At 45.1% G+C, this 26868-nt stretch overlaps 1 protein-coding gene across 1 annotated transcript in view; it reads right to left on the minus strand.

Moving 5' to 3' along the window:
- LOC121283860 (von Willebrand factor A domain-containing protein 3B-like) overlaps positions 1 to 26868 on the minus strand; it is a 330503-nt gene that overhangs the window by 141578 nt on the left and 162057 nt on the right. The window contains 1 exon segment of the mRNA XM_041198660.1: positions 9452 to 9593. Coding sequence (XP_041054594.1) covers positions 9452 to 9593 — 142 coding nt within the window.

Raw genomic sequence — 26868 nt, forward strand, 5'->3', positions numbered from 1 at the left:
GAAAACTTAAGGCATACAAGGGAATTATTGAGCAGATTTGCAACACGACTGGAAGGGGAAAATAATAATTTCAATCTCTAATGTTATTATGCAAACACACCATTATGTCCAAAAGGGCAGTCCGTCGTATCACACCTTATTAAATGGCATTAAAACAGGCAGATTACTGGTATCAATTTCACAGCTCACTAAATAATTCATTTATATCTGTAGCATCTTTAAGTTAATTTTTACTCCTTCAACGCCAATCACAGTCAGAGAGAGCAGATAAAAAACGTAGGCAGGCTGATACCACAACGTGAGAAAAATCATTCAAAAGATAATAACTTAAGTGCCTTTTGTTCATTTTAAATGCAAATGTCAGAACATTAAACAAATTCCACTAGAAATCTCAGAATACAGAAGCTAGGATGCTCCATCACCATATGGATGCCCAGAAGCCTTATATTATGAGAGCAGAATTTTAATGATTAATAAATAATATATGGCCCATTAATATTTTCTTCAGCAACTGCTACAGCAATAGCTGCAAATACAGAAGATAATGCATTTGGAATTGGGTATTGTAGCATTGCAGTCCTGCTACTGCACCTGTGCATCACAGCCTGGATTAATGATCTGGAAGCATGAGTTTAAATACTGCCTCAGAAACTGGAGAGTTTAAATTCAGCTCATTAAATTAAACAAACTCTGGAATAAGAAGCTAGTGGTAGCAATGGTGATGATGTAACCACCGGTATTCTGCAGCAATTAACTCACCCCCTGACTCCCCAAAACCATTACATCATCCACAAGGCACAAGTCAGGAGTGTGATGGAATACTCTCCGCTTGCCTGGATGAGTGCGGCTTCAATAACACTCAAAAGAGTTCACCAGCATTTAGGACAAAGCGGTTCACTTGATTGGCACCCAGTCCACCATCTTAAACATTCATTTCCAATACCACAGTGCACCATTCTACAAGACGCACTGCAGCAACTTGCCAAGGCTTAATTTAGCAGCCCCTCCCCAATCTGCAACATCAGGAGAACAACATCAAGTGCACGGGAACACCCCCACCTGCAAATTCCCCTCCAGGTAACACACCATCCTGACTCAGAAATACATCATGATTACTTTATTGTCGCTGGATCCTGGATTTCCTTTCTTAACAGCACTGTGGGTGTACCTACACCACAAGGACTGCAGCGGTTCAAGAAGGCGACTCACCACCACCCTCTCAAGGGCACTCAGTGTTGGGCAATAAATGCTGGCATTGCCAGGAACACCCACATCCTTTCAATGAATAAAAAAAATGAATAATTTGGCTATAAACCAATTTATTATTCAGTAAAGAGGTCCAATTAAATGTGTTTAAATGTGCATAAAATTAACTGCAATAATAAAAAAAGAAAAAATATGAAAATGTTGGATTTATCAAACAGAACTGAGCAAAATATTACCCTGGGCATTAAACATCCCTCTTTGATTTCAAGATATATTTATGTGCATCATTTTGAATATAAATAGTTTTATTGAGAAAAAATATATATGCTGAAAAACCAGAATTGAAAACATGATTATCTTAATATCGTGTTGCTTACCCACCTCTTTGCTTTGAATAATTTTAATTATTCAAATATGGTGTACGGACAAGTCACAGAGACAGTTTGTCTTTAACAACTGACTAAAAACAGCCGGTGAGCCTTATTCTTTTGTTCCTAAAATTCATGTGGGGCAGTGCTCCCGCTATGCTACTAGGTCGGCTGGGGGAGGGGGGGTTATTTTTGTTATTCTTTGCAGTGATTTGATTCTACTGCATGGCTGCTAGGCCACTTCAGAGCAAAGTCCATAATGCTGATATGGGACTGCAGTCCTTGTGCTGTAGGTACACCCATCGTCCTAGTAGGAAGGGAGTTCCGGGTTTTTAACCCAGCGACAGTGAAGAAACAGTTATATAGTTCTGATCAGGATGGTGCGTGAGTTGGAGGGGAGTTTGCAGATTATGTATCCTTGTTGCTTTAGGTGGTAGATGTCATGGTGTGCAGGGTGCAGTGGAAGGCACCTTTGCGAGTTGCTACAGTTCATCTTGCAAGTAGTACATAATGCTGCCATTGTGCAAGGGTGGTGGAGGGTGAGCCTGTTTAAGGTGGTGGATGGGGTGTCAAGCTTCTTGAGGGTTTTTGGAGCTGCACTCATCCAGACAAGTGGAGAGTATTCCATGACACTCCTGACTTCTGCCTTGTAGATGGTGGACAGGCTTTGACCAGTCAGGAGTTGAATCACTTATTGCAGAATACTCAGTGTCAGACCTGCTCTTGCAGCCACAATATTTATATGGATGGTCCAGTTACGTTCTGGTCAATGATAACCCCAGGATGTTGATGGAGGAGTATTCCATGATGGTAATGCCATTGAATGTCAAAACGTCTGGCACTCATGTGGTTTTTGAGTGTTGCTTGTCACCCATCAATCCAAGCCTGACTGTGGCCCAGGTCTCATTGCATGCAGGCAGGCATGGACTGCTTCAGTATCTGAGCAGCTGCGAATGGTACTGCACACTGTGAAATCATCAATGAACATCCCTACTTCCAACCTTATGTTGGAGGGAAGGTCACTGATGAAGCAGCTGAAGGTCATTAGTCCTAGGACAATATCCTAAGGAACTTCAACGTTGTCCTTGGGCTACTGCAACCATCTTCTTTTGTGTTATTTTTAGGATGATGAGACAGTTATGTTTCAAACTGTCTCTTTTAATTCAAGGTAAAATGGAAAACTGGGGAGGGGCATGAGACCTCCGACGAGTTCTGCCCAGCGATATGCTTATGTGACCTAGTTGCCATGGGTCGGAGGGCACAGGGCAAGTCCTACTGAAACTCAAGTGCCAGCTTTCACAAAGGAAAAAGCAGCTGGCTTTTAGGTGTGCAAACTTACTGACTCAGAGACCCTAGACAGACAGACAGACAGAGAGAGAGAGAGTGAGACAGACAGGGGGCAGACTTTTTTGTCCCAAGGACAGGTGCGCGCCCGATCCGATTGGACGTAAAATCATGCGCACTCTCGCGATATTTTGGTCGGCAAGCACATGCGAGAGTCAGCAGCTTGCCCACTGACGATTAAGAAGCCTCTTAAGCAATTAATTTATTTCTATTTTTCGCTGCCCATTCAACCTTACAGTCAGATCGGATAGGCAGCCTTTGCATGCTTTAAGAAACCTCCTCCACGGGCAGGCTGAGGTTTCCAATAGTAATTGAAAAACCAATAAATCATTTTAAACTTCATTTTTAACATGTCCCTGTTCTTGTGACTGAGTCACATGTGGGTACATGTTTCTATCATCTTTAAAATCTTTATTTTGAATGCACAATTCTTCAGCTCCGAGACAGTTCGAAGTCAGTTTGGGAATTGTCAGAACACTGAGGGAAATGACTTTTGGTGGACACTGCACATTACGACTCAGGGAAACAGGGAGAAGTGAGCCCATTGGGAGCTGCAAGTAACTTTGGACTGGTTCCTGTAAAGGCACAATTCTGCAGAGAGTGCAGTGTAATGTATAAATGTGGTGTGCAGTTTCCAGTTATATTACAAAGTTATTAAGTAATGCGTAGCCGATATTGATTTTAGTGTGTTTATTACAGAAAAAGTCTTAAAACATGAAGGCCAGGATTTTCCATACCTGCCGATGTCGGGCGCATTCGGTGGCATGAGCGGACAATATGATGCGATCGGTTTCATGATAACGTGAAACCAGTTTGCGATCCGTCTGCTCAGCCTGCCAATGGCGGGCCGCATTCTCCGCCACCGGACATCAAGAACCTGATAATAATACATCAGAATGTTATTATTAGGCCTGCCCATTGGAATTGTTTCCCGCCCACTGGATCGTCCACCCACTTCGGCAGGAAAACACGCCAACGTGTTTCACAACAGCATATAAGCGACCTGCACCTGGCGAGCTGCACTTCGCTCGGGGCTTCGAGGTTTGTTTGCCTACCTTGCTTCGGGCAGCACTCGCAGTCATCAGTGCCAGGCTTCACTTTTAGGAGGGCTCACGGGTAGGTCTCTACCTATCAGATCAGCCACATGTAGGTGGCTTTTCAATGGCTGCAGGGCTAAGGCTTGCTTGGCGAAATGGGAGAATTGACCTCAGGGATGGGAAGAGGCTGCAGGACGAAAGCTGTACTGGGGAAGGAGGGTATCCCAGGGTGTGTGGTGGGGGCACGTGTTGATCTGTGCAAGTGCCCTCAAGATGGTGAGGGCTGAGCAGGCAGTCTCCAGAGGAGATGAGACCAGATGGACACGTGAGGGTACGTGTGTGAGAATGGGTGGTGATGTCCCTTGAGCTGGCAGTGAGTGAGATGCCAGTGAATGTGCGATGGGCCGAGTGTGTGCTTTTAGAGTGATGAGATGGTTATCATACCCTGGCTGCACGGATGGGATCATTCATCCTCTATCTGCACTGGATGACCAACCACTTCTATGCAGCAAGGCACCAACCACCGCTGAAACTGCCTCCTAAGCCTGGTTGGTCATGCCGCTGCCCATCCTGCAGCCAGAGCAGATATAGAAGACATCACGGCGGGCCTCCATGGCATCCAAAAGGTGTTCCAGTGACGCATCACTAAACCTGGGGGCTGAGTCTTTTAGCCTTTTGTCTACATCTTCCCAGCGGTAGTCATGGTCTGGAAGCACTGAGATGTGTACACGCAGTTGGACTTTAAAAATGGCGCCCAGCTTGATGAAGTGGCGAGGTGGTGGCGTGGTGGGCGAATGAGCCTGTCCGCCAGTGAAACAGCATGTTTCCCGGGAATGCATAACTGACACGGTGGGTTTGGGGGGGAAACGGCGTGAAAACCCACCATTGCGGCCGACAGATAAAACATCATTTTACCGCTCGCTACCACACACAGTGCAAATCGTGGACAATTTCACCTGAAATCTTGTTGTGCAATCCCTTGAATCAGTCACTGGACATTCAAATCTCTTTAAAAGTCTCCATGGAGATGGTAACAGTTGGGCCAAGCTTTTCCTTCCCCGGTCGGGGACAACCCCGACCTTTAAAAATGGCCGCCCACCGTTCAGGTGTCGTTCTGGGGGTACAGGCTGCATTGGAAGTTGGGTACACCATTCCCAGAATGAGTCTGGAGGCTACCATGTCTGGCGGCGAGCTAGGCGGAAGGCTCTGGCAATGTCTTTAAGTTATTTATAAAAAGATTAAAACAAAGAAAAAGCTCTCAGCCTCCCATACACTCCCCATGCTTAATCTGTGCCAGCCTATGCCACGTCATGCCCTCCACCCACCCCCATTAGTCCCTCCTACTGCCATGCTATCTTATGCCCCACATGGCCCCTCCTAACCCCATATGCCAACCCATGCTCCTCTACTCAACCCCATGGCCCCTCAATTCCCCTTATGCCTTCCACATCCTCATGGCATTTTATAGCCCAATGCCAACTTAATGCCAACTCATGCCAACCCATGCCCCCCACCCATCATCCTTTGCCCTTACCCCCCCATGCCAACTCACCTAGCATCCTTTGAGAGTTTTTTTTTGCAGCTTTCACGGTTCCTGGACAGCTTGACAGTTCTTTGGCAGCTTTATTCCTTGACAGTTCATTGACAGCTGACAGTTCCAATAAGTTTATGCACTTTTTATGCACAATCATGTTTCGTTTTAACAATCCCAAAAGGTGCATCATCTCTCCAAAGGCGTATCTAAATGAATCCACCAAGTTCAGATCTTTTAACTGGTATAATCTGCACACTCTGGGTTTCACACCCCTGGCCTACCAAAATCCCATTTCAGTGGAGGCTGACTTAAATGGTCAGCTGCCTCCTTAAACCATGCATGTGTAAACCCCGGCCTGACTTCAGCCCCATCCCTGCGAAAATAGGAAATGCTGTGTTCGGGGGCGGGACTTGGAATTTCCAGTCTTTTCTGGGATTTTCTTCATGATAGAGAGCCTCTGTAGCAAAAATCTGGGCCCAATCCAACCAGTGAAAATTTCCCCCTGATTTCCATCGACTTCAGTTTTGTTAAGGCTCCATACTAGTGATGCCACACTAGATCAAATGCTGTCTTGAAGTCAAGGGGAATCACTGTCTCCTCGCCTCTTGAGTTCAGCTCTTTTGTACTTGTTCGGACCAAGCCATCATGAGGCCAGGAGTCGAGTGACCCTGGCAGAAACCAAACTGAGCATCGGTGAGCAGAATATTGGTGAGTATCACTTGATAGCACTGTCAATGAAACCTTCCCTCAGTTTGCTGATGATTGAGAGTAGACTAATGGAGTGGTAATTGGCTGGATTGGATCTGTCCTGCCACACTGCTGTCTAGATGCCATTGTTGTAGCTGTACTGGAACAGCTTGGCTAGGGGTCCAGCTGGATATGAAGCACATGTTTTGAGTATCATAGCCAGTATATTGTTAGGACCCATAATATTACTGCATCCAGAGTGAATCGAATTAGCCGAAGACTTGCATCTGTGATGATGGGGTCCTTGGGAAGAGGCCAAGATGGATCATCCACTTGGCACTTCTACAGAAAATTGTTGCAAGTGCTTCAGCCTTGTCTTTTTGCACTGATGTGCTGGGTTCCCCCATCATTCGGGAAGGGGATATTCATGGAGCCTCCTCCTCTGTATAGTTAAATGTCCATCGCCATTCACAACTGGATGTGGTAGGGCTGCAGATTTTTTTGTCTGATCTGTTGGTATGGGATCACTTAGCTCTGTCTAACATATGCTACTTCCAGTGCTTGGTATTTAAGTAGTCCTATGTTGTAGCTTCACCAAGTCGGTACCTCATTTTTTGCAACGCCTGGTGCTGCTCCCGACATACTCCCTGACACCACTGGCTTGGTTCCTTGGCTTGATGGTTATGTTGAATGAGGGTTTACAGTTTGTGGTTGAATACAATTATGATGCTGCCAATAGCCCACAGCACCTCACGGATGCCCAGTTTTGAGCTGCTAGATCCAGCCTGCATCTATCCCTAACATGGTGGCAGTGCCACACCAACATAATGAAGCATGTCCAGTGTGAAGACGGGACTTCTTCACAAGGACTGCGTGATGGCCACTCAAACCAATATTTCCATGGACAGACACATCTGCAAGAGATAGACTGGTGAGGACAAGGTCAGGTATAGGTTTTACCCTCTTGTAGTTTCTTCCACTACCTGCCACAGGCCCAGTCGGAGAGATATGACCTTCAGCACTCAGCCAGCTTTATCAGTAACATTGCTATCGAGCCACTCTTGACAATGGACTTTGAAGTCCCCAACCCAGAGTACTTTCTGTGCCCTTGCTACCCTCAGTGCTTCCTTCAAGTGGTGTCCAACATGGAGATGCTCTGATTCATTAAATGAGGGAGAATGGGAGGTGGTAGTCAGCAGAAGGTTTCCTTGACCACATCTGACCTGATGCAATGAGACTTCATGGAGTCCAGAGTCAGTGTGGAGTATTCCCAGTGCCACACTCTCATGGCTGTATGCCACTGTGCCATCACCTTTTGTGGGTCTGCCCTGCCAGTGGGACAGGACATACCCAGAGATGGTGATGGTGGTATCTGGGACATTGTCTGTAAGGTATGAATTGGTGAGTACAACTATGTCAGGCTATTGCTTGACTAGTCTGTGGCACAGCTTGCCCAATGTTGGTACAAGTCTCCAGATGCTGATGAGGAGGACTTTGCAGAGTTGGCTGGGCCAGGAGTGTCTTTGTTGTTTTTAGTGCCTACATCGTGATGGATCATTTGTCAGGTTTTATTCTTATTTAACTTATCTGTAGCAGTTTGGTACCACACCAGGCAGGGATGGAAGATTTCCTTCTCTAAAAGAACACTAGTGAACCAAATGAGTGTTTAACAACAATCCAACAGCTTCATGGTCACTTTTACTGAAAGCAGTTCTTGATTTCCATTTTGTTTAAACTGAATTCAAAATTTTCACACTACCAAGTAGGATTTGAGCTCATGTTCACTGGAGTACTCATTCAGTAACATAATCATTACACTGCCTGTACCACAAATATTATTTAGAAAAAAAATACAATCATTAATGCTGAAGGAAGACAGGTCAATTGAAATTGAATTCCAGTAAAACTGTCAATGCAACTCTCCTTTTCTTAATATGACTCAAATTCACACTAAATATACACCATGGGGAAACTTCCTCTTGTGTATCACCTTCCCTAGTGCTGGATTTTACATCCACATTGACTCAGGACTCCATGAAGTCTAATGGCATCAGGTCAAACATGGGCAAGGAAACCTCCTGCTGATTACCACTTCCCATCCCCCTACAATTAATGAATCAGAGCTTCTCCATGCTGAACACCACTTATTGGAATCTTCTGCTCTCGCTGGTGATGAGCTTGGAGGTGGGAACAGCGTGTAATTAGGCAGGATTGTGGCGTACCCAGTACCCTGCCACCTTACCACCTCCGCCAGAATTAAGTGAAAGCCCATGATGGACCCTCCTGCCCCGCTGCCAATTGAGGCCCTTAAGTGGCCAATTAATGACCACTTAAGGGCCTCATCCAGCTGCAGGTGGGCCTGTCCCCCTATCCCCACATTACTTGTCTGTGGCATAGATCACTCTGCGATCCTGGGACCCTGGTAGGTGTTTTTATTCCGGCAGCCACCACCTCCCCGAAGCGCTACTGAGCACAAGAACTTCCGGCCTCTGATTAGCCGGCACCTCTCGGTAGGCGAGACTTCTTCCCCTGGAGTCTTGATTTGAGAAGCAGGCCCACCAGTGGCCTTGCCCCTGACTGATTGGCTTGTTTGGCAGTGCGGGTTTCACTGGCTCTCCAGCTGGTAGGCGAGACCCTCGGTGCCTCAACAAGATTCCAGCCTTCATGACATTTTTGTACCACACATATTTCCCATTGGAACTGGGACCTATTCCTGGAGGTCTTTTTCCAGTGTTGCTGATGTTCACTGTGGTTAAGTACAGAAATCACTGTTCCAACCCCCACGTATATTTGTTCCCTGAAAAGCTTCCCCATTGCATTTTATGGCTATTCTCAGTGTCGTGTATTTTGTGAAAAGAATGTGAAATTATGAGAATATAATTAACAGTGTTGACATCTCCTGCTTTTATTGGAAGTAAAGTGGAATTATTGCTTAGTGGAGCTTTATTATTTCAGTATGTGATGATGAAATACATTCTCGCTTTGTACAAATGGTGAAATATCTTGGGAAATTCTGAACTGAACAGTCATGATTTCAAATGCTCTCAGAATACTTTCGATTGATTATCTTAAAGGTTAGGGGACATTTCAACATAATTTACTCTTTCATTACCAGTTACTGCTGTCAACAAAATTATTTCCTAAAGTAAATAGCTATGATGAATAATAATGAATCTTACAATGAACATGTGGCTACATGGTCATCTCTAAACTCCTAAGTAGGTTTACTACAGGTCTCTTAAAAACCTAAAAAAAAAGCCTGAAATTTAACTTACCTGGGTAATAAAAACCATCAACCTCTGACCTTGCGATTACCCTCTGACCTCTCAGGGTGTCCAATGTTCTTCTCGCCTGCTTTGTGGCTTTTTGTACACTGGGATTATGGTTCCTGGGAACATGATTCATGAACCCCAGCTCCTGCAAAGGATGGTTTAAAATTGGAATTCCTCAGACACAAAGGTAGAATATACAAAGAAATAATCTGACATCTTTAAAATCTGGTGAATGAGATGACACAAGCACATCTTGAATATACAGTTATTTTTATAATTATATTCTTCTTAGGTCCATAAGCTTCAGTGGTAGCAGTAATAAAATGCCTACAGTGGTAGCAGTAATAAGATGCCTACAGTGGTAGCAGTAATAAAATGCCTACTGTGGTAGCAGTAATAAAATGCCTACAGTGGTAGCAGTAATAAAATGCCTACTGTGGTAGCAGTAATAAAATGCCTATAGTGGTAGCAGTAACAAAATGCCTACAGTGGTAGCAGTAATAAAATGCCTACAGTGGTAGCAGTAATAAAATGCCTATAGTGGTAGCAGTAACAAAATGCCTACAGTGGTAGTAGTAATAAAATGCCTACAGTGGATTTCTCATTTGGAGTCAACTATAAAATTCATTACTTCCTGGATCAGGTTTAAGGGCATTCAGAAAGATTCTTTCCATGGACTAAAGTCATTCATAAAGACCACGATTAACAATTTTGTGCATTTACTACCAGGTTTATGGAAAGATTTCTCCTCAAGTTACCAAATATTCTATGGTCCAAAGTCATTTTATGTCTTTTGAATTAGATCAATAACATTCTTATTATCCATTTTATATTGTAACCAATGCACCAATATTATAAGGAGCTGAGCCCCGAGGGCCAAGATCTTCAATGCAGTTGGGCAGTATGAATAGTGCATGAAACCTGTGCACAGACCATGCACAAGATTCTGTCCAGCCATATAAGAATTATTTCAATTGAGGAATGTAGGACAGCATAAGAGAACCTACAAAACATTTTGGATAGAGTAGTGAGTGAAAATGAGAAGAAAGGGCTGAGTACAAATTGTAAGGAAACGAGAAATGTCTAGTATTGTCCAAAAAGAAAATCATACCAGAATCTAAGATCACACTGAAGAATGAAAAGGTCACACAAGTTATAGTATTAGGGTTTGTTAGGGTTAATGTGTGGAACTTTGTAAAAAGCACCGCCCATAATGATGATGCAAGAGAGCACATGACTAGGAGAGGTGAGGGAGAATATTCATGGCTTCAGCAGTGTAACAACTAGTCATGGATAGCTGTACATAGTTCAGTTGTATAAAATAAACCAGTTGTTCTTTGAACATTCCAATATCTCAGTAATCATTCGGAAGCTAGACTAACCAACATACGACACAGGTAGACAAATTTTGTAACCTAGGAAGTATGTTAACATTGGATGGAAAGTGTGATGAAAGAAATAAGACGGAGGATTGGAATGGGCAAAGATGCATTTCAAAATGTGAAGGAGATTATGATCAACTCAAAATTAGCCATGAAAACAAAACTGAGAATCCTGGAATGCTACATCACACCAATTCTGACATACAGGAGTGAGTGCTGGATGATCAGTGAAAGCAATGCAGAGAAGAGTTGAAGCTGCAGAGTTGTGGATTTTGAGGTGAATAATGAAGATATCTTGGACAAGTGACACTACAGTGAGGAGGTGCTAATAAAATCTGAGACTAAAATAACTGTACTGACCAAGATCAGGGAGAGACAGTTGAAATTTCTTGGGCCCGTAATAAAACATCAGATTTATAAAGTCTGATGCTGATGGGAAAGATCAATAGAAAGAGATCGAGGTAGACAAAGAACAAACTTTTTAAAGACCCTCGCAAACTGGATGAATGTACCACCAATGAAGATGATCTACACCTCTAGAGCAAGGTTAACATGGAGGTATAGGGTCACCAACACCCTCTTAAAGCATGGTTACTGAAGAGAGAGAGGACAGCTTACAGTTTAAATTGCTTGACTAGAGATCATGATGGGATATCTGGCATACAGTGTGAAGGGTTTGAGTATATATATGCAGCACAGCATAAAGGTTTAGCTATAATAAGATGACTAGGAGGCTGAAATAAAACAGAACGCTGACAGCTGGTGTAAAATGTGGTCAACTGCTTAAGCATACAAAACTTGAAGAAGTGTTAGATAAGGCCAGAAAGACTGCTAAGTGATTTTCAAATTAGATTTCTGTGTTATATGATGAATATGAAGAGTTAGTGCCAAAAGTAAACACATAAATGTATTCTATAAGAAAATGCTGAGAGATTAGTTCAGTACAACACTGTAAAGAATGTAGAATTCAGTAACTTCTAGGACCAGTAAGAGGTAAGAGTTGGGACCTATTTACATCACTTGCTAAAGCCAACCATGTGACATCTGCTTAGTCAGTATGAATGACAATTGCAGACAAAGGGTATAAGTAGGTGAGATTCAAGCAAGATATAATAACACAATGAAAACTTCTGATAGGTGAATCATTATTAGTAACAACTTCAGTGATAAACTCCTACAGCCCGAAGAGTCTCCTACAATGGAATGTGTGGATGTGTAGTTTGTTTGCATTACTCATGTTCTGTACAATAAAATCTATGTCAAGTTAATCTGACTCCTGAGTTGAGAACCTTGCATCACGGAGTGCGGATCACTCTAATACAGAGGTCTCTCAGTTACCCAAAATTATTTTGAAATAAAAGCAAAATACTGCAGTTGCTGGAAATCTGAAATAAAAATATAAAGTACTGGAATCAGTCAGCAAGTCAGGCAGTGTCTGTGGAGAGAGAAACAGTGTTAACATTTCGAGCCGATGTGACTTTTCCTGCTCTGTGATAATCTACTCGAAACGTTAAGTCTGTTTCTCTCTCCACAGATGTTGTCAGACCTACTGAGTATTTCCCGCATTTTCTGTTTTTATATCATTTTGAAATTGTTGCTGAAGATAAACTTGTAATGATGTGGGACAGGATACAGGCAGTTGAGTTTTGGATATACTGACATTTACAGAGAATGGAAAATGGGAATTAGACAGAAGCCCACTAGGAAAGATAATGCTGGAGGTGGCAAAGATAGATGGGCCGACAGTGGTGAACAGGGTTTTAGAGATGGACATGGGCTGTATTGATATGCAGTCAGGAGCTCAGATCAGATCAGCATTGAATAGGATGACAAGTTTGTGAGGGGTCCAAGGTGCCCAGAGCGGGATCTAAGGTGTCCAGAGAGGGAATGGGGAGAAGTCGATGGCATTGATAGATAGAGAGTTTGTGACAGGGGCCAAAGACAATGGCCGGAATTGTTCGGCCCTGTTAGCGTCGGGCTTGATGGCAGGTCAGGGGGGTACAATATGGTGAAAAGGCCATAACTCGGTTTCACACCATTGTGAAGCCAGTTTGCCATCATCCACTCCACCCATCAATGGCGGGCTGCAGTTCCTGCCGCCACATGTCAGGAAACTAATTTCAATACTTTAGCATCTCATTTCAAGCCCTGCTCACCAGAATCATCCCCACACCACGTCAAATCTACCATCCACGTCAGCGTGACTTCACAACAGCATGCTTCACAACCTGGCAAGCTGAACCTCGAGGGAAACTCTGAGGTGTCTGAAACTTCTTGAGTATTGTTGCAGCCGCTCTCATCCAACCATCGGGGGGCAGTATTCCATCACACTCTTGACTTGTGTCTTGCAGATGGTTGAAAGGCTTTGGGGAGTCAGGAAGTGAGTCACTTGTCATAGAATTCCCAGTCTCTTGTAGCCACAGTATTTAAATGTGCAGTCTTAAGGGCGAGGTGGCAGACAACCAACCCACTCACAGGAAGTGGGTTGGTCATTTAAGTGGTATAATGAGGTGCTATGTCTCAGAATTAGCCATCATTTTAAATTTAATACTCACTGGCTGGGTTTCCTGGACTTTAGGAAACCCATCGGTTAAAGTGAATCCAGGAGAAAGCTCTCCCACTTACCTGCTGGATCCAGTTTATGGCTAGCATTTAATGGTGAGTTTGGTGATGAGGGAGCATTTAATCAGGTGGGAGGGTGGTGGATGCTACAAGATTAGTGCTCAGTTGCCTCCTTTCAAGACTGAGGAGTCTATTTCTGTTTTTTTTTCTCTCACCATCCTTCATTATTTTACCCACTTATATTTTGTCCAGGTCTTTTTTTATTTCTGAGTTGCCCTTCCTAATACGGTCCCATCTGCAAATGTAAGCAATTGACAGTGAGTTTCTACAACAAACTGATGTAAATTAGACACAGTAGTGATCCCATTGCCAAGCAGCACACTCACCGCACGTTATCTCTGTTTAAGCTGATTAAATGTTCTTTTGTAGTCATCTCAATTTTGTTCTGTGACAAGAAGACCAGTGGGCGGCCTTCCCGTCTTCACATATTGAGGCCTAAAATGAATGCCCGCTTAAGGGCCTAATCCCACCACTGCTGATACTGTATTGACCCAGTGGCAGGTGGGAGGCTTACCACGCTCGGAGCAGCAGAAGCAAATCCATGCAGGGTAGCTTGCGGGCTCTCAAGGGCAGGGTTCCCTCATTTAAAGGCACTCAGTGCCTGATCAGAGTACTCATCATCAGGAAAAGGGGGGTGGGCCCACTGAGAGCCATGCCTTGCCCTACCTTCCGACCCCCAAACCCCTCCCCACCATCCCCCACCATCACTCACCAGTGGCCTGGGATCCAGCAACGATCCTAGGCCTCAAGTGGGTGTCCTAAAAGAGGCAATGCAGGGCTAGAATGCCCACCCCCATTTATTCGGATATCAGCCCATTTTTTTCCTCAGCTATACCAGATGTCCTGTCAGTCAAATCAGTCGGGGCTTTTTTTTCTCCAAGTGAAAAATTCTGAATGTTTTTTTTTAATTTAAATGGACTCTGGACATTTAAATCATTTCAGATTAATACACATGAGATCCCAGTCACTGCAGTAAAAACACATTTAACTTACAAACAATATTTAACTATTGAAACTGAAAGAACAAATATTACTTTTGTATTTCAAAGTCTGTCAGTGGAAGAATTCTAGGAGCAAGTGATTGGTTTTGCTTTTTAGTTCCCCACTTGGGACTGGGGCTGCCCCAAGGTTCACGTCTCCTCTGAGAGGCCATGAACCAAGTCTACTTATTAAAGGGGCCCGACTCCAATAAAATTGCAGGGGTTTGAAATGCCCACCCCTGCAATGCCTTATCCATGCTGATGACAACAGCTGGAAATGGGAATGGGGACAGGAATCCTGGAATCGGGCTCTGCACGCTGTTTTAAAATCCGGGCCAATAAGTGTTAATCGTGCCCTGCCATCAAATCTGGAAGAGCCCAAGGGAAATTGCTATTCCTGGATTTCCAACCTCAAAACAGCCCCTCCCCCAACATCACTGCTCCTTGGCCCCCAGTCCTGAGCTAGTATCCAGCACTTTACATCCAGCTAAGGCGACATCTAAGGTTTATCATCTCGTTGCTTCTTTTGCAAAATAAGAAAATAAATAAATACAATAAAATAAATGTGAGTTCTTACACATAGCTGCCAGCTATCACAGGCATATTCCAATGTACAGGAAATCACAGGTAGTTCACTGGCAGTTTTCTGTTAAGTCACCCACTGATCCTACTGCTGTCCAGCAGTCAGGAATTTTTTGTTGTAGCTCCAACGAACTCCCAATCTTCCTTTGACTGCTTATCTGTGAATTTACACTTAAGCCAACCTTTAATAATCTTGCCAATTAAACATGGCATAAAGGCTGCAGTATTATTCTAATCATGGAGGTGAAATTCTTCATGCCATTTGGCAAGAAGTTAATGTAAGTATAAAACAGAGCTTTATTATTCCTCTGTAAATATTAATTTCTGTAAAATTACTCCCCCTCCCCAAACTGAGAAAGTAAGGACATAATTCAGAATAACACTTCAATTCGCCCACTTTGTTTAGCATTATCAATCCATATTATTTGTCATCAGGATATTTACTACCTCTTATAAGTCAGGCCAATCAATGGAAAAAGTGAAAAAAACAGATGCATCCTTAACTGATTATTAGCCAGTGCTAAAGATAATCTTTCCATGACAGGAGAGGTTGAGAAAATGGGTAAAATAAAAAGTCACCTTTGTAAATGTGGTCTGATTCTACCCATTAACCAATGAAGCATATTCAGTAAGACAGCTAATATCCACTTGAAACTCATAGAAACAGAAAACTTAGGGCACAACAGGAGGCCATTCAGTCCACTGTGTGTGCTGGTCATAAAGCAGCCATCCCACTTTTCAGCTCTTGGTCCTGTAGGTTATGACCCTTTGAGCTCACATCCAAGTACTTTTCTTAAATGCAGTGACACTTTCACCTTCTACCAGCCTTTCAGGCAGTGTGTTCCAGGTCCCCACCGCCACATGGGTGAAAAAAATTCTCCTCATCTCCCCTTTAATCTTTCTATCAATTACTGTAACTTTATGCCTCCAGTTATTGACCTCTCTGCTGACAGAAATAGGTGCTTCCCATCCACCCTATCTTGGCCCCTGGGAATTTTATACATCTCAATTAAATCTCCCTTCAGCCTCCTCTCTCACTAAGAAAACAACCACAGCCTATCCAATTTTTCCTCATAGCTAGACAAACCCCTACCTAAGCAGTTCTAGTTCTCTTCAATATGCATTACATTTTTTAGCATTATTTTTGCCAGGTGCTGGGCCAAACCGCTCTGCTTCTCCACCTCGCCTTACCCCTTTAAGATACTCCTTGAAACCTACCTCTTTGACGAAGCTTTTAATCAGCTGCCTGAATATCTCCCATGTGCCTCGGTGTCACATTTTGCTTTATAATTCCTCAATGAATTGGGACGTTTTATTACTTTAAAGGCTCTATATAAATAAAAGTTATTGTTCACACAAATGGGGAAAAGGCTTTTTACATGCTGCATGGCTTAGTGATGTCTTAATTTCCATTTTAATGTGCAACCCTGGATATTTTTCAATGAAACAAAAGCTTGGGGGACAGCGATTGGGGACAGCCATTCGCTGGTTCAGTCCCCAAGATAATGTCCTGACCAATCAGAGTTGGCCTGCCTGGTTTGAATATAATTAAAAGCTTGGCAGTTAACTGCTTCCTGGTGCATTCTCCATGGCAATGCCTCTGAGATTCAGAGTCCACTTTCCAACCAATCAGCACGCTCTTCTCATGCAGTATAAAATGTTGTTCCATTTATAATTGGTTTTTCTTGCAAATTCTGTCCTGATGAGTGCAAGGTGAAAAGCTTCAACAGTATGTCTCTTTCTTCAGCAATACTCAGTTTCCATTTTCTATTGTTACTGCCTCAGTAACAGAGAATGTAACGCATGCCTATATAAAAATCATTTAGTCTTACATGGCATTACAGAAAAGGCAGAAGTACATCTAAAGGGACACTCCGTTCTTTATAAAGCCTTGTAAAATACATATTTTTGAGTCGATTTTCAATTTTTATTTGGTTTTCTCATTACTGGCTACTGCTTCAGCATCTACCTTTCTGTCTTTTGCTACAGGACATCCATTCTCTATTCTTCCTCATTCCAAAAGAGGCCACTATAAGTTTCCTGTTGGGAGTACCCCAATATCTTGGAGGTACAAAGGGCGAGGAATGGAGGAAGGCTGCTCAAGTGTGATATGAGATATATGGCAGCCACCTACTAGTATCCCTCCTGTAGAATAAACAAAGGCCCTCTAACTTTAGCTGAACCAGGAGCAGTGCTTGAAAACGCTACAATTAATGAGTTACACCACATGTTACACCTGACCTGCAGCCCTCCAATATGGTAGGTCCTGCACTGTCAACAGCTATAGAGGTCACTACCCTTACGTTTTAAGCTGCACGCTCTTTTGGGCTGCCTCATGAGTATCAGTAACATCAGTCAATCAGATATTCACAAATGCCACAAGCAAATCACATGTACATAACTGCAAGCCAGCTCAACCTTTTCATCCTGTACAACCGGTAGCATAGGGGACAGGGCAATTTTACCAAGCAGCAGATTTTCAAAAGTACTAGGAGTCACAGACTCACCCATAAGATCATGCGTACTTCCTTCAAAAATCCCATCACTTCCAACAACAGGAAAGGACTTCACTTCTTCAACGTCTAGCCAGTTTGTGACTAGGCAGATCTGGGATATTAAGCAATGGCTAACAACGCCTTTCCCAGCTGAGCTTTGCTATAAGATCCACTCAGCCACCAGAGTGCACATTATTGATATACTGAAGACACATTTCAGGTGTCTGACTGATGTGGGAAGTGCTCAGATCTCCTGGATAGTGGTGCATGATGTATAATTTTATTCATGGAGGAGCCTTCTCAGGAATAACCTGGAAGAAGGTGCCCAAGGTAATAAGCACAAAACTAGGTGGGAATGTAAGTTGTGAGGAGGACGCAAGGAGGCTTCAAGCAGACTTGCACAGGCTAAGTGAATGGGCAAGAGCATGGCCAATGGAATATAATGTGAATGAGTGTGAAGTTATCTACCACTTTGGTAGAAAAAAACATAAATACAGAATATTTCTTAAATGTTGAGAGGTTGGGAAGTGTCGGCATCCGAAGTCCTTGTTCATAAGTCACCAGAAGCGAGCATGCAGGTGCAGCAAGCAATCAGGAAGGCAAATGGTATGTTGTCCTTCATTTTAAGGGGATTTAAATACAGAAATAAAGATGTTTTGCTGCAATTGTGTAGAGCCCTGGGGAGACCACACCTGGAGTATTGTGTACAGTTTTGGTCTCCGTTTCTAAGGAAGGATGTATTTGCCATAGAGGGAGCGCAATGAAGGTTCACCAGACTAATCCCTGGGAAGGCAGCATTGTCTCATGAGGAGAGATTTGAGGAAACTGGGCCTGTATTCTCTATGGGACAGAATTTCCCATTGGCGTTCGGGGGCTGGCCCCTCATGCCGACGTGTAAAACGATGCATCCTGACGTCACCGGGCACTATCGCAATATTTCGGTGGGCGGGCGGGCGACGATCTCCGATTAACGGGCCACTTAAAGCCCCTGAGGCACCAATCGACACCGATTTATCGGGGCCCGTGCGATCTTCAAGCCATCATGCAGGGGCAACAGGCAGGCAGGTAAGACACATTTGTATAAACCTCACCCACGGGCGGGATAAGAGGAGTGAGTGAGGTTGCGAATGTGCTCAGTCAGATATTTAATTTTGAAAGTTAATGACACCTGTCTGTGTGAGCAGAAATACTTCAAAACTCAAACCAGCTGCTTGGACACGGCTCACAACCTTCAGGTCAGTACTCTACAGTGAAGATCCTTTTTGGGGCCTGCAGGTTTCAGGAAGCCTTCCCTTAGCCTGGGAATGGGACGTGCTCTCCACTGGAGGCACCTCCTCTGAGGAGGAAGGGAGGGCCAGAAGGGGGAGGAGGCCAGGAGTGCTCATTCAGCCTCCAGGGGAGCCACTTTTGAGAGGAGAGATGCAGGCACAAGGGCTGCAGGGCCAACAGGAAGTCCAAGGCGGAAGGGGCCGCAGAAGATGCCACTATCCTGCTGCCAGGGTATAGAGGCAGCGAAGCAGCTACCTCAATATGTCTGAGGTGCAGAGCCAAAGAAGGCTCCGTCTCTCAAGGGAGACAGTCAACTCTGTCAGATGATAGGCCCCGAGATCCCGCTAACTGTGTGGGTGGACACCCCATGCCAGTGGCTCTGAAGGTCACAGCTGCCCTCAACTTCTATGCCTCTGGCTCTTTCCAGGGGTCGGTGGGTGATCTGTGCGGTATCTCCCAATCAGCTGTCCACACGTGTCAAACAGGTGACAGATGCTCTTTTCAGGCGTGCATTGACGTTCATCCACTTCCGCTGGGATAAGGCCAGCCAGACAGAATGAGCCAGAGGCTTCGCGACCATTGCTGGCTTGCCCCGTGTCCAGGGTGCAATAGACTGTACACATGTGGCCATCAAGGCGCCAGCAGGTGAGCCCGGTGCCTTCGTCAACAGGAAGGGCTTCCACTCCATGAACGTGCAGATAGTGTGTGATCACAGGATGCTGATTCTACAAGTCTGTGCAAGGTACCCAGGCAGCTCCCACAATGCCTACATCCTGAGACACTCCCAGGTGCCGGGGCTCTTCAGTGCTTCAGCCCAGCTGGATGGATGGCTGCCGGGTGACAAGGGTTATCCCCTCAGAAGGTGGTTCATGATGCCTCTCCGCCATCCAAGAATAGAAGCTGAGCAGCGGTACAATAGGAGCCATTTTTTCACAAGGGCTGTGGTGGAGAGAGCCATCGGTCTTCTCAAGATTCGCTTCCGATGCCTGGACTGCTCAGGGGGCGCACTCCAGTACCCCCCAGATCGTGTGTCGCTGGTAGTGGTTGCATGCTGCGCTCTCCACAATCTTGCGCTGGAAAGGGGTGATGCTGTGGACGAAGAATATATAAACGCAGTGGCTGCAGCTGCACATGATGAATCCAGCAGTGAGTCCAAGGATGAGCACTCACAGGGAAATGCTGAGGGAGTAGATGCTGACCAGGGCATACTCCAGGGAGGCAGGGACACCTGGCAGGCTTTAATCCCAAGAACCTTAAGCTAGCACACCACAGATGGACCTCCAACAAAAGCCTGTGCTGCAGGCCCCATACTCGATACCTGAGTGCTAAGTCTGCCTGGATAGGGACATTAACTAAGGGCCAAGTCAATAAAACTTAATGTAACACAACCCACTCATAACATCATGGATAACCATCCACCTGCAGAGGAAAAGAGGCACCCTCAGCCCTGGTCACATGTCTAAATTTAATGATATAACAAAATGATCTTAAAGAAACAGAATGACAAGGGTGTTAAACACATCACCAACTAATCATGTCCTCATTGTGGGGCAACACAAAAGCACCAGTGAGAAACCCGTGGTCTGCCTTAGGTGCCTTAAATTTACGCTTACGTGTGCTATGTCTAGGTGCTCCCCCCTCGCTCGGAGAGGCATCTGAGACAGCCTGCTGACTCTGCTGTCCTGTTGGCCTCAATGACCTTGGCAGACGTCCTCTGGCCTGTGGAGCCTGTGCTGGCCCCACATGGGAGGGAGTGGCCAGATCCACAGCATCTGCCTAGTCGTCGCAGCCTCATCAGATGCAATGGTCACTGGCAGAGGGGCGGAGGAGTTGCTGTCCTCATTCTGAGCACCCTGAGAGGAGCCTGCAGAGACGACAGGCAGCTGCTGCACCGACGTGAGGTCGCTTCAGACCTCCCTGCTCACCGCAGATGGATGGGCATCGAGCTGGGAAACTTGGTGCCCAGACCACCTCCCACACTGGCACTGACCAGCTGAGGTCAATGCCGATGTGAGGGCTTGTTGGTCCCCGCGCATCCCCAGGAAGCCCTGATTGGTCCCTGGAGCAGCCTCTCCACAAGAGTCGCCACTCTCTCCATGGAGGAAGCATGGCGCTCGGCCAAGAGGCTCATTGCATTGGCGATGGTCTGCATGGACTCCTCCACCATGGAGACCAAGGCAAGCATAGCCGCATGTATCTCTACCAGATCCTCCCGCATACTCTGCTGGACTTCCAGCATTTGCTGCCTCATGGACGACTCTAGAGGCCCATCATCAGCCACCGACTGAGCGTGTGCCTGGACCCCTGCAGTCCTCTGAATGCTGGTGCCATGGGCAGTCTCTGTCTCTGCCAGTTCTTCCAGCGCCTGTGAAGTGCCCTCACCGCTGTGCCCCAGGACACTGGCCAATAATCTAATTCCCACCACGGTGCTAGTAGTATCTGCACTGGTGCCTGCCTGGCGAAGATGGTGTGACGCTGGGGGTCAGAGACTTCAGGGCCCTCAGCTGTGAGAGTGGGCCCCTGTGCCTCCTCCTCCTGGCCCTGATCCACTGATGCTGAAAGGAAGAACAGGGACATTTGGTCAGTTAACGTGTTGATAATGTCAATGAGCATCCCTGTCCCCCAGATCATTATGCGCTCATCCTTCCATAAGCAATGTTCAAGCCATGTTGCAAACTTCAATCACTGAACATTCAGCACTGCCATGGCTGCTGGGACACTAATGCTGACCTCAGTGCTGGGCTAAAATACCTGCCCAAGGCACCCCAGCCTCACCGACACTGGTGGACCTGGGCACATGGCGCCTCTCCAGATTGAGGGCCTCCTGCTCAAACCTGGTAATGATGGCCAACTGGGCCGGCCCTCTGCCAGTCCTCACCCGCTCAGCAGCATTATGAGCATTCTTCTCCTGAAAAGGAGAAAAAAGCATTGATTAGTGCAACTTGTACCTGGAATCTCTTCGCTGCCATTCCACCCCAACCAAAGTGGGACATTGCAAAGCTCCAGTGCCTCCTCATCCTGCAGCTACCACACACTCACACAAAGATACCAGGCCTATCCCCCCACCTTGGCCAAATGCAGCCTACATCACATTTGGCACCACACGATCCAACCTTACAGAGCAAGGAGGCGCAAGCACGTGGAATGCAAAGAGCAGCAGATGGATCAGTGCCCCACCACCTGGAAGCTCTCCTCCCAGCATGTCAGCGCCCTGACTTGGACATATCCTGGAGTTCCAACGCTGCGCCTAGGTGCAGATCCTCCAGGTTGCCCCCAAAACAGTAATGCGGTGTCACTGTACCACAAGCTGCAGGTGCAGAACCCATCTCATCACTACCCTCTCAGGGTGACCTCGGCATGGACAATATCTGCTGGCCCACCCAGTGACCCGACACAAGCCGTCAATGATTCAGTGCACTCACTACACTCAGAGTTGGGGCAAGGTGCGCACCAGGGGGGAAAGCCCACCTGCTGGGTTAAGTGATCAATGCCAACATGGTACTCACCCTTCCAGAGCACAAAAAGTCATTAAAGCACTTGCGGCACTGGATCCATGTGTGTAGCACCTCATCACGGGAGCTCACTATCTCTGTCACCTCCTCCCAGGTACCTTTGGTCATGTGAGGGGCCTCCTCCTCCCATCCCACGGAATGAGGACCTCCCTCCGCGCTGCCACCTCCTCGAGAAGGGCAGCAAGGCAACCATCTGAGGAACGAGGGGCACAGTGTCCTCCTGCCCTACCCTCCTGCCTGGCCTGCTCACCAGCAGCACTCTGGGGAGCCCTTCTGCTGGCCATGATTGACAGCCTTTGCAAAGGCTGCAGGAGCACTTTTAAACAAGTCGTCGGCTCACCATTGGACCCGGTGGTCATAGCTGTCCCGCCGTCGCCCGGCCATACCCACTGTCCTTGGAAATAACATTTCACGCTGTAGTTTCAAAGAATGAGAGGTGATCTCATTGAAACTTAGCAAATTCTCACAGGGCATGACAGGGTGGATGTAGATAGGATGTTTCCCATAGTTGGTGAGTTTAGAACCAGGGGACATAATCTCAGAATAAGGAGTAGGCCATATCTTCACTCACAGGGTGATGAATCTTTGGAATTCTCTACCCCAGGAGGCTGTGGAAGCTCAATCATTGAGCATGTTCAAGACAGAAACTGATAGATTTCTGGGGACTAGTGACATCAAGGGATATGGAGACAGCACAGCTTGAGGGGCTGAATGGACTGCTCATGTTCCTATGTTCCTAATCTACACAATACACTGCAGCAAGTAATAACAGTTACTTTGACTTGTCAGCACCTCCCATCCCTGCAACTGCTACCATTCAGAAGATTAAGACTGGAAGTGGCATGGAGACACTTTGAGTTCTAATTTCCCTATCGCTATATAATCACTGAGTAAATATCCTGGAAATCCCTACCTAGCATAGGTAAGATATTGTATTGGTTGTGTAATTGAACTACTAATCTAGAGGCCTGGACTAATAATCCAGAGAATATGCAAGTCCCACTACAATAGTTTGAGAATTTGAATTCAGTTTTAAGTAAGCCTCAGAATGAAAACGCTTATATCAGTTAAAATGATTATGAAGCTGTCAGACTGTTGCAAAATCCCAGTGGATTCATATATGTCACTTACCTGCCATCCATATGCAATCTAATCTATATGTGACTCCAGTACGAATCTAATAGGATTGACTCTCACCTGCCATCCTAAATGGCCCAGCAAACCACTCAGTTGTATTAAACCACGACATACAGGAGTAGACCCATGAACACCTTCCCAGGGCTATTAGGGATGGGGCAATAAATATTAGCAACAGTCAAGGCTAAAAATCACCACTGTCATAAGGACTATAACAGTTCGAAGAGAAGGTTCAACACCTTCTCAGGATATCTAGTGACGGGAAATGAACGAAGCTTTGATGGTGGTGCACACATCCTGTGTTTTTCTTTAGAGGAGAAACATACAATCAGCAACACTGTTAAGAGGATTCACATGATAACCCATTGCTGACAGCAAGAGGTATTAGTGCCAATCTGTATATGTAAAATGCAGAGGCGATTCCACACTTTCAAAACACTTTCTTGGTGCATCAGCAAGATATAGAGAAATATAGAAGGATAATACAATCTCAATAGAAGCTTTGATCAAGAAATGACAGCAAATGTTTCTGACTTTAAGCTACTTGCTCCACATATATTTTAGTAAACCAGGGGCAGAATTTTGGCCCTTGGTTTGCAGGCTTAGCGGGGGCAGGTGGGAGGGATCAGGAAGAGAGCCATTAGTTATGATCAGGCCCGGAAAGCAATTTCATGTGGGTGGGCCAATTAAGGCGCACCCAGCATGAAACCCGAGCAGCCGTGCTCAGCACTGCCTGTGCGGGTGGGGGGGAGGAGTGCGAGTCTGGCGAGTGCAACCTTTGCGCATGTGCATGGGTGCACACTGCATAATCTCCCTGAGGCAGAGAGCTGCCTCAGGGAGATGAAGACATATGAAAAAACATAATTAAAAGAATAAAAATGTAATGAAACATGTAATGAAACATGTCCCTCACGTGACTCTGTCACATGAGCAGGGACATGTTATTAATGAAAAATTACAGATTTTATTTTATTTTTATCTGCTTTTGGAAACCTCATCCCGCACTTGGATGAGGTTTCCGAAAAAGTGCAAAGGCCACTTGGCGATTTTCCTTGCCCACCAACCGTAAGGTTGGGCGGGCAGCAAAAAATTTATTTTAATTAACTTTTTAATGGCCTTAATAGGCCATATAATTGTCAGCAGGCGCACGCCCACCTGCCGATCAAAATACCGCTCAAGCGCACGATGACATCGTGACGCTCGCCTGATGTCATCGCGTGATAGTTTACGCTCAGTCTGGTCGGATGCGCGCCTGCCCGCCGAGCAAATAGTTTTACCCCAGGAGTGTAAACACAACATAAGATTTGTATGTAATCTGTTTGGTTGAGTTCTTTGACTAGTAGATGAATGCAAGGGTGAAACAACGGTCAGTTGCTTGGGTCCAATACAATTGGCTCATTCATACACCTGAATGGTGTTTTTGTAATTCTTTCCACAACGCTAATTAGTTTGTTTGAAAGCAAAAAGCTTCCCAAATTCATGTTTCATTGAACATTTTCACATGAATAAAAGTGTTTCTATTTCTAAAAGTCTAAGTCAGCTGTTGACTCACCGGTTAGTGCTTTTAGCAATGATGCAGAAGAGTATAGCATGTTCCAGAATGAAAAATAGATACTGTACCATTTTCTGATAGCTAATACAATAATTTATTTTCGAGTCTATAATACCTGACGTGGCAATCAAGATCTCAAGCAATTTTCATTCTTTCTGAAGAGAATTTGTAAGCAGCCTTTGGTTTTAGGATTTATTTTAGTAGGATTTAGTTTGCCTGCTTAACTTGACCATTTTTAGAGACTGCATTCTGCAACAGGATAACAAGGCCAAGCTGCCATTTTGTATTAACGCCTTATTTAAAGGAAGCCATTTTGTGATTTGAACACCTGCTGCCAAGCAACACAATATTTTAGTACATTAACCATTAGTGCTGTAAAGTAGCAACAGACCCACAACAGATGATTATTAGAGGAGGTACCTCAATTATTCTGTAATTGAAGAATAAGTAATTAATCAAATAATTAATGATTATATTTATATTTTTCTACTAACATTCCCACGTTAGAATTGAAGTCTGAGGCTTAAACATGCAATAACAGGATGTTGTGAAAAAGGAGCCTACACTATTCAATGGAAGCCCCTGATCAAAAAACAACTATCCTTGACTAGTGTAATATAGGGCCTAATGCATGAGACAGTTGTACAGTATTGAGATAAGGGACACATATTGAAATAATCTATTGATTTCATGGGCAGAATAATCCCCCTGTCGGGGGGGAAGTGCAGGAGCGGGTGTGGGCAGGCGCCCCTCCAATAGGCGCCCCCCCCAACCATTTTTGCGAGTGGACCAATCAAAGCCTGCCCAGTGTAACGTCCGCACGGAAGTGCTGTGCGCTCCCTGTAAGGGCAGGGGGGAATGGGAAATGCGGAAGTGCGCTCCTTCGTACATGCACGCGAAGGAATGCTCTGATCTCCCTGGGACTAAGTGCTGCCAAAGGGAAAAAGTTTTCGTTTCGAAATTTTCATTTGCCATCCATGTCCCCTCATGTGACAATGTCACATGAGTTGGGACATGGACATAGCTTAAAGTAAAAGTGAATGTTAATTTTTTAATTCAGTCATGAAACTTCATCCTGTCCGTGGATGAGGTTTCATGCTTTTTCAGATGGCCGCCAGTGCTCCTGACCTGCCCACCAACCTTAACGTTGGACAGGTCCACTAATTGCTTTAATTGATTTTTGAATGGCCTCAGTAGGCTGTTGACAGGTCGGCAGGCACACAGCTGACTCGGCTGCGCCCCTACTGACCTGAAAATGCAAATGACATGGGATGACACGGGAGTTCCGCCCAACTTCATTCCGCATCATTTCACGCGTCGATGAGTGGGCCCCTCCTCCGCTCACCAACAGGAAAATTCCTGCCCATGTTTGGGGTATTATGATATAGCCAATGGTAAAGGCTGAGTTGTTCAAATCCCAGAGGGAAACTTGAAGCAACTGGCATAACCCATTTTTGCAATTTGAATGTTTCGAGATGCAGGCTTTGAATTCAGTTGTAATAAGACCACCTGGTCTCAAAAGGGTTTTCATAAAACGAAGTTAAACATTTATTAATATAAGAAAGATTGTAAGCACATACATACGTCTACAAAATTACCACTATAGTAACTACAAAAATCCCCAAGTTAATCTTTCGGTTACACCCCCTTTAAAGCAACAGTAAATCTCATAGATTTAAAGAGACACCTGACAAAGTACAAACTGGACAGTCGCATCCAAAATGAGTTTCTTTCAGCTCTGGATCCTTGTGGACAGACTTGAGGCTTAACGGGCTGAATTTTAAAATGCCTCTGCCTTACAATTTCCTTTCTCCTTTATGCATAACTTTCTCTGTGAATGTAAATTCTCCATTGTATCACTAGGCTTTTAATTTTATCTCTTCGAACAA

This window comes from Carcharodon carcharias, chromosome 11 (assembly GCF_017639515.1).
Source record: "Carcharodon carcharias isolate sCarCar2 chromosome 11, sCarCar2.pri, whole genome shotgun sequence".
Classification (NCBI taxonomy): domain Eukaryota; kingdom Metazoa; phylum Chordata; class Chondrichthyes; order Lamniformes; family Lamnidae; genus Carcharodon; species Carcharodon carcharias.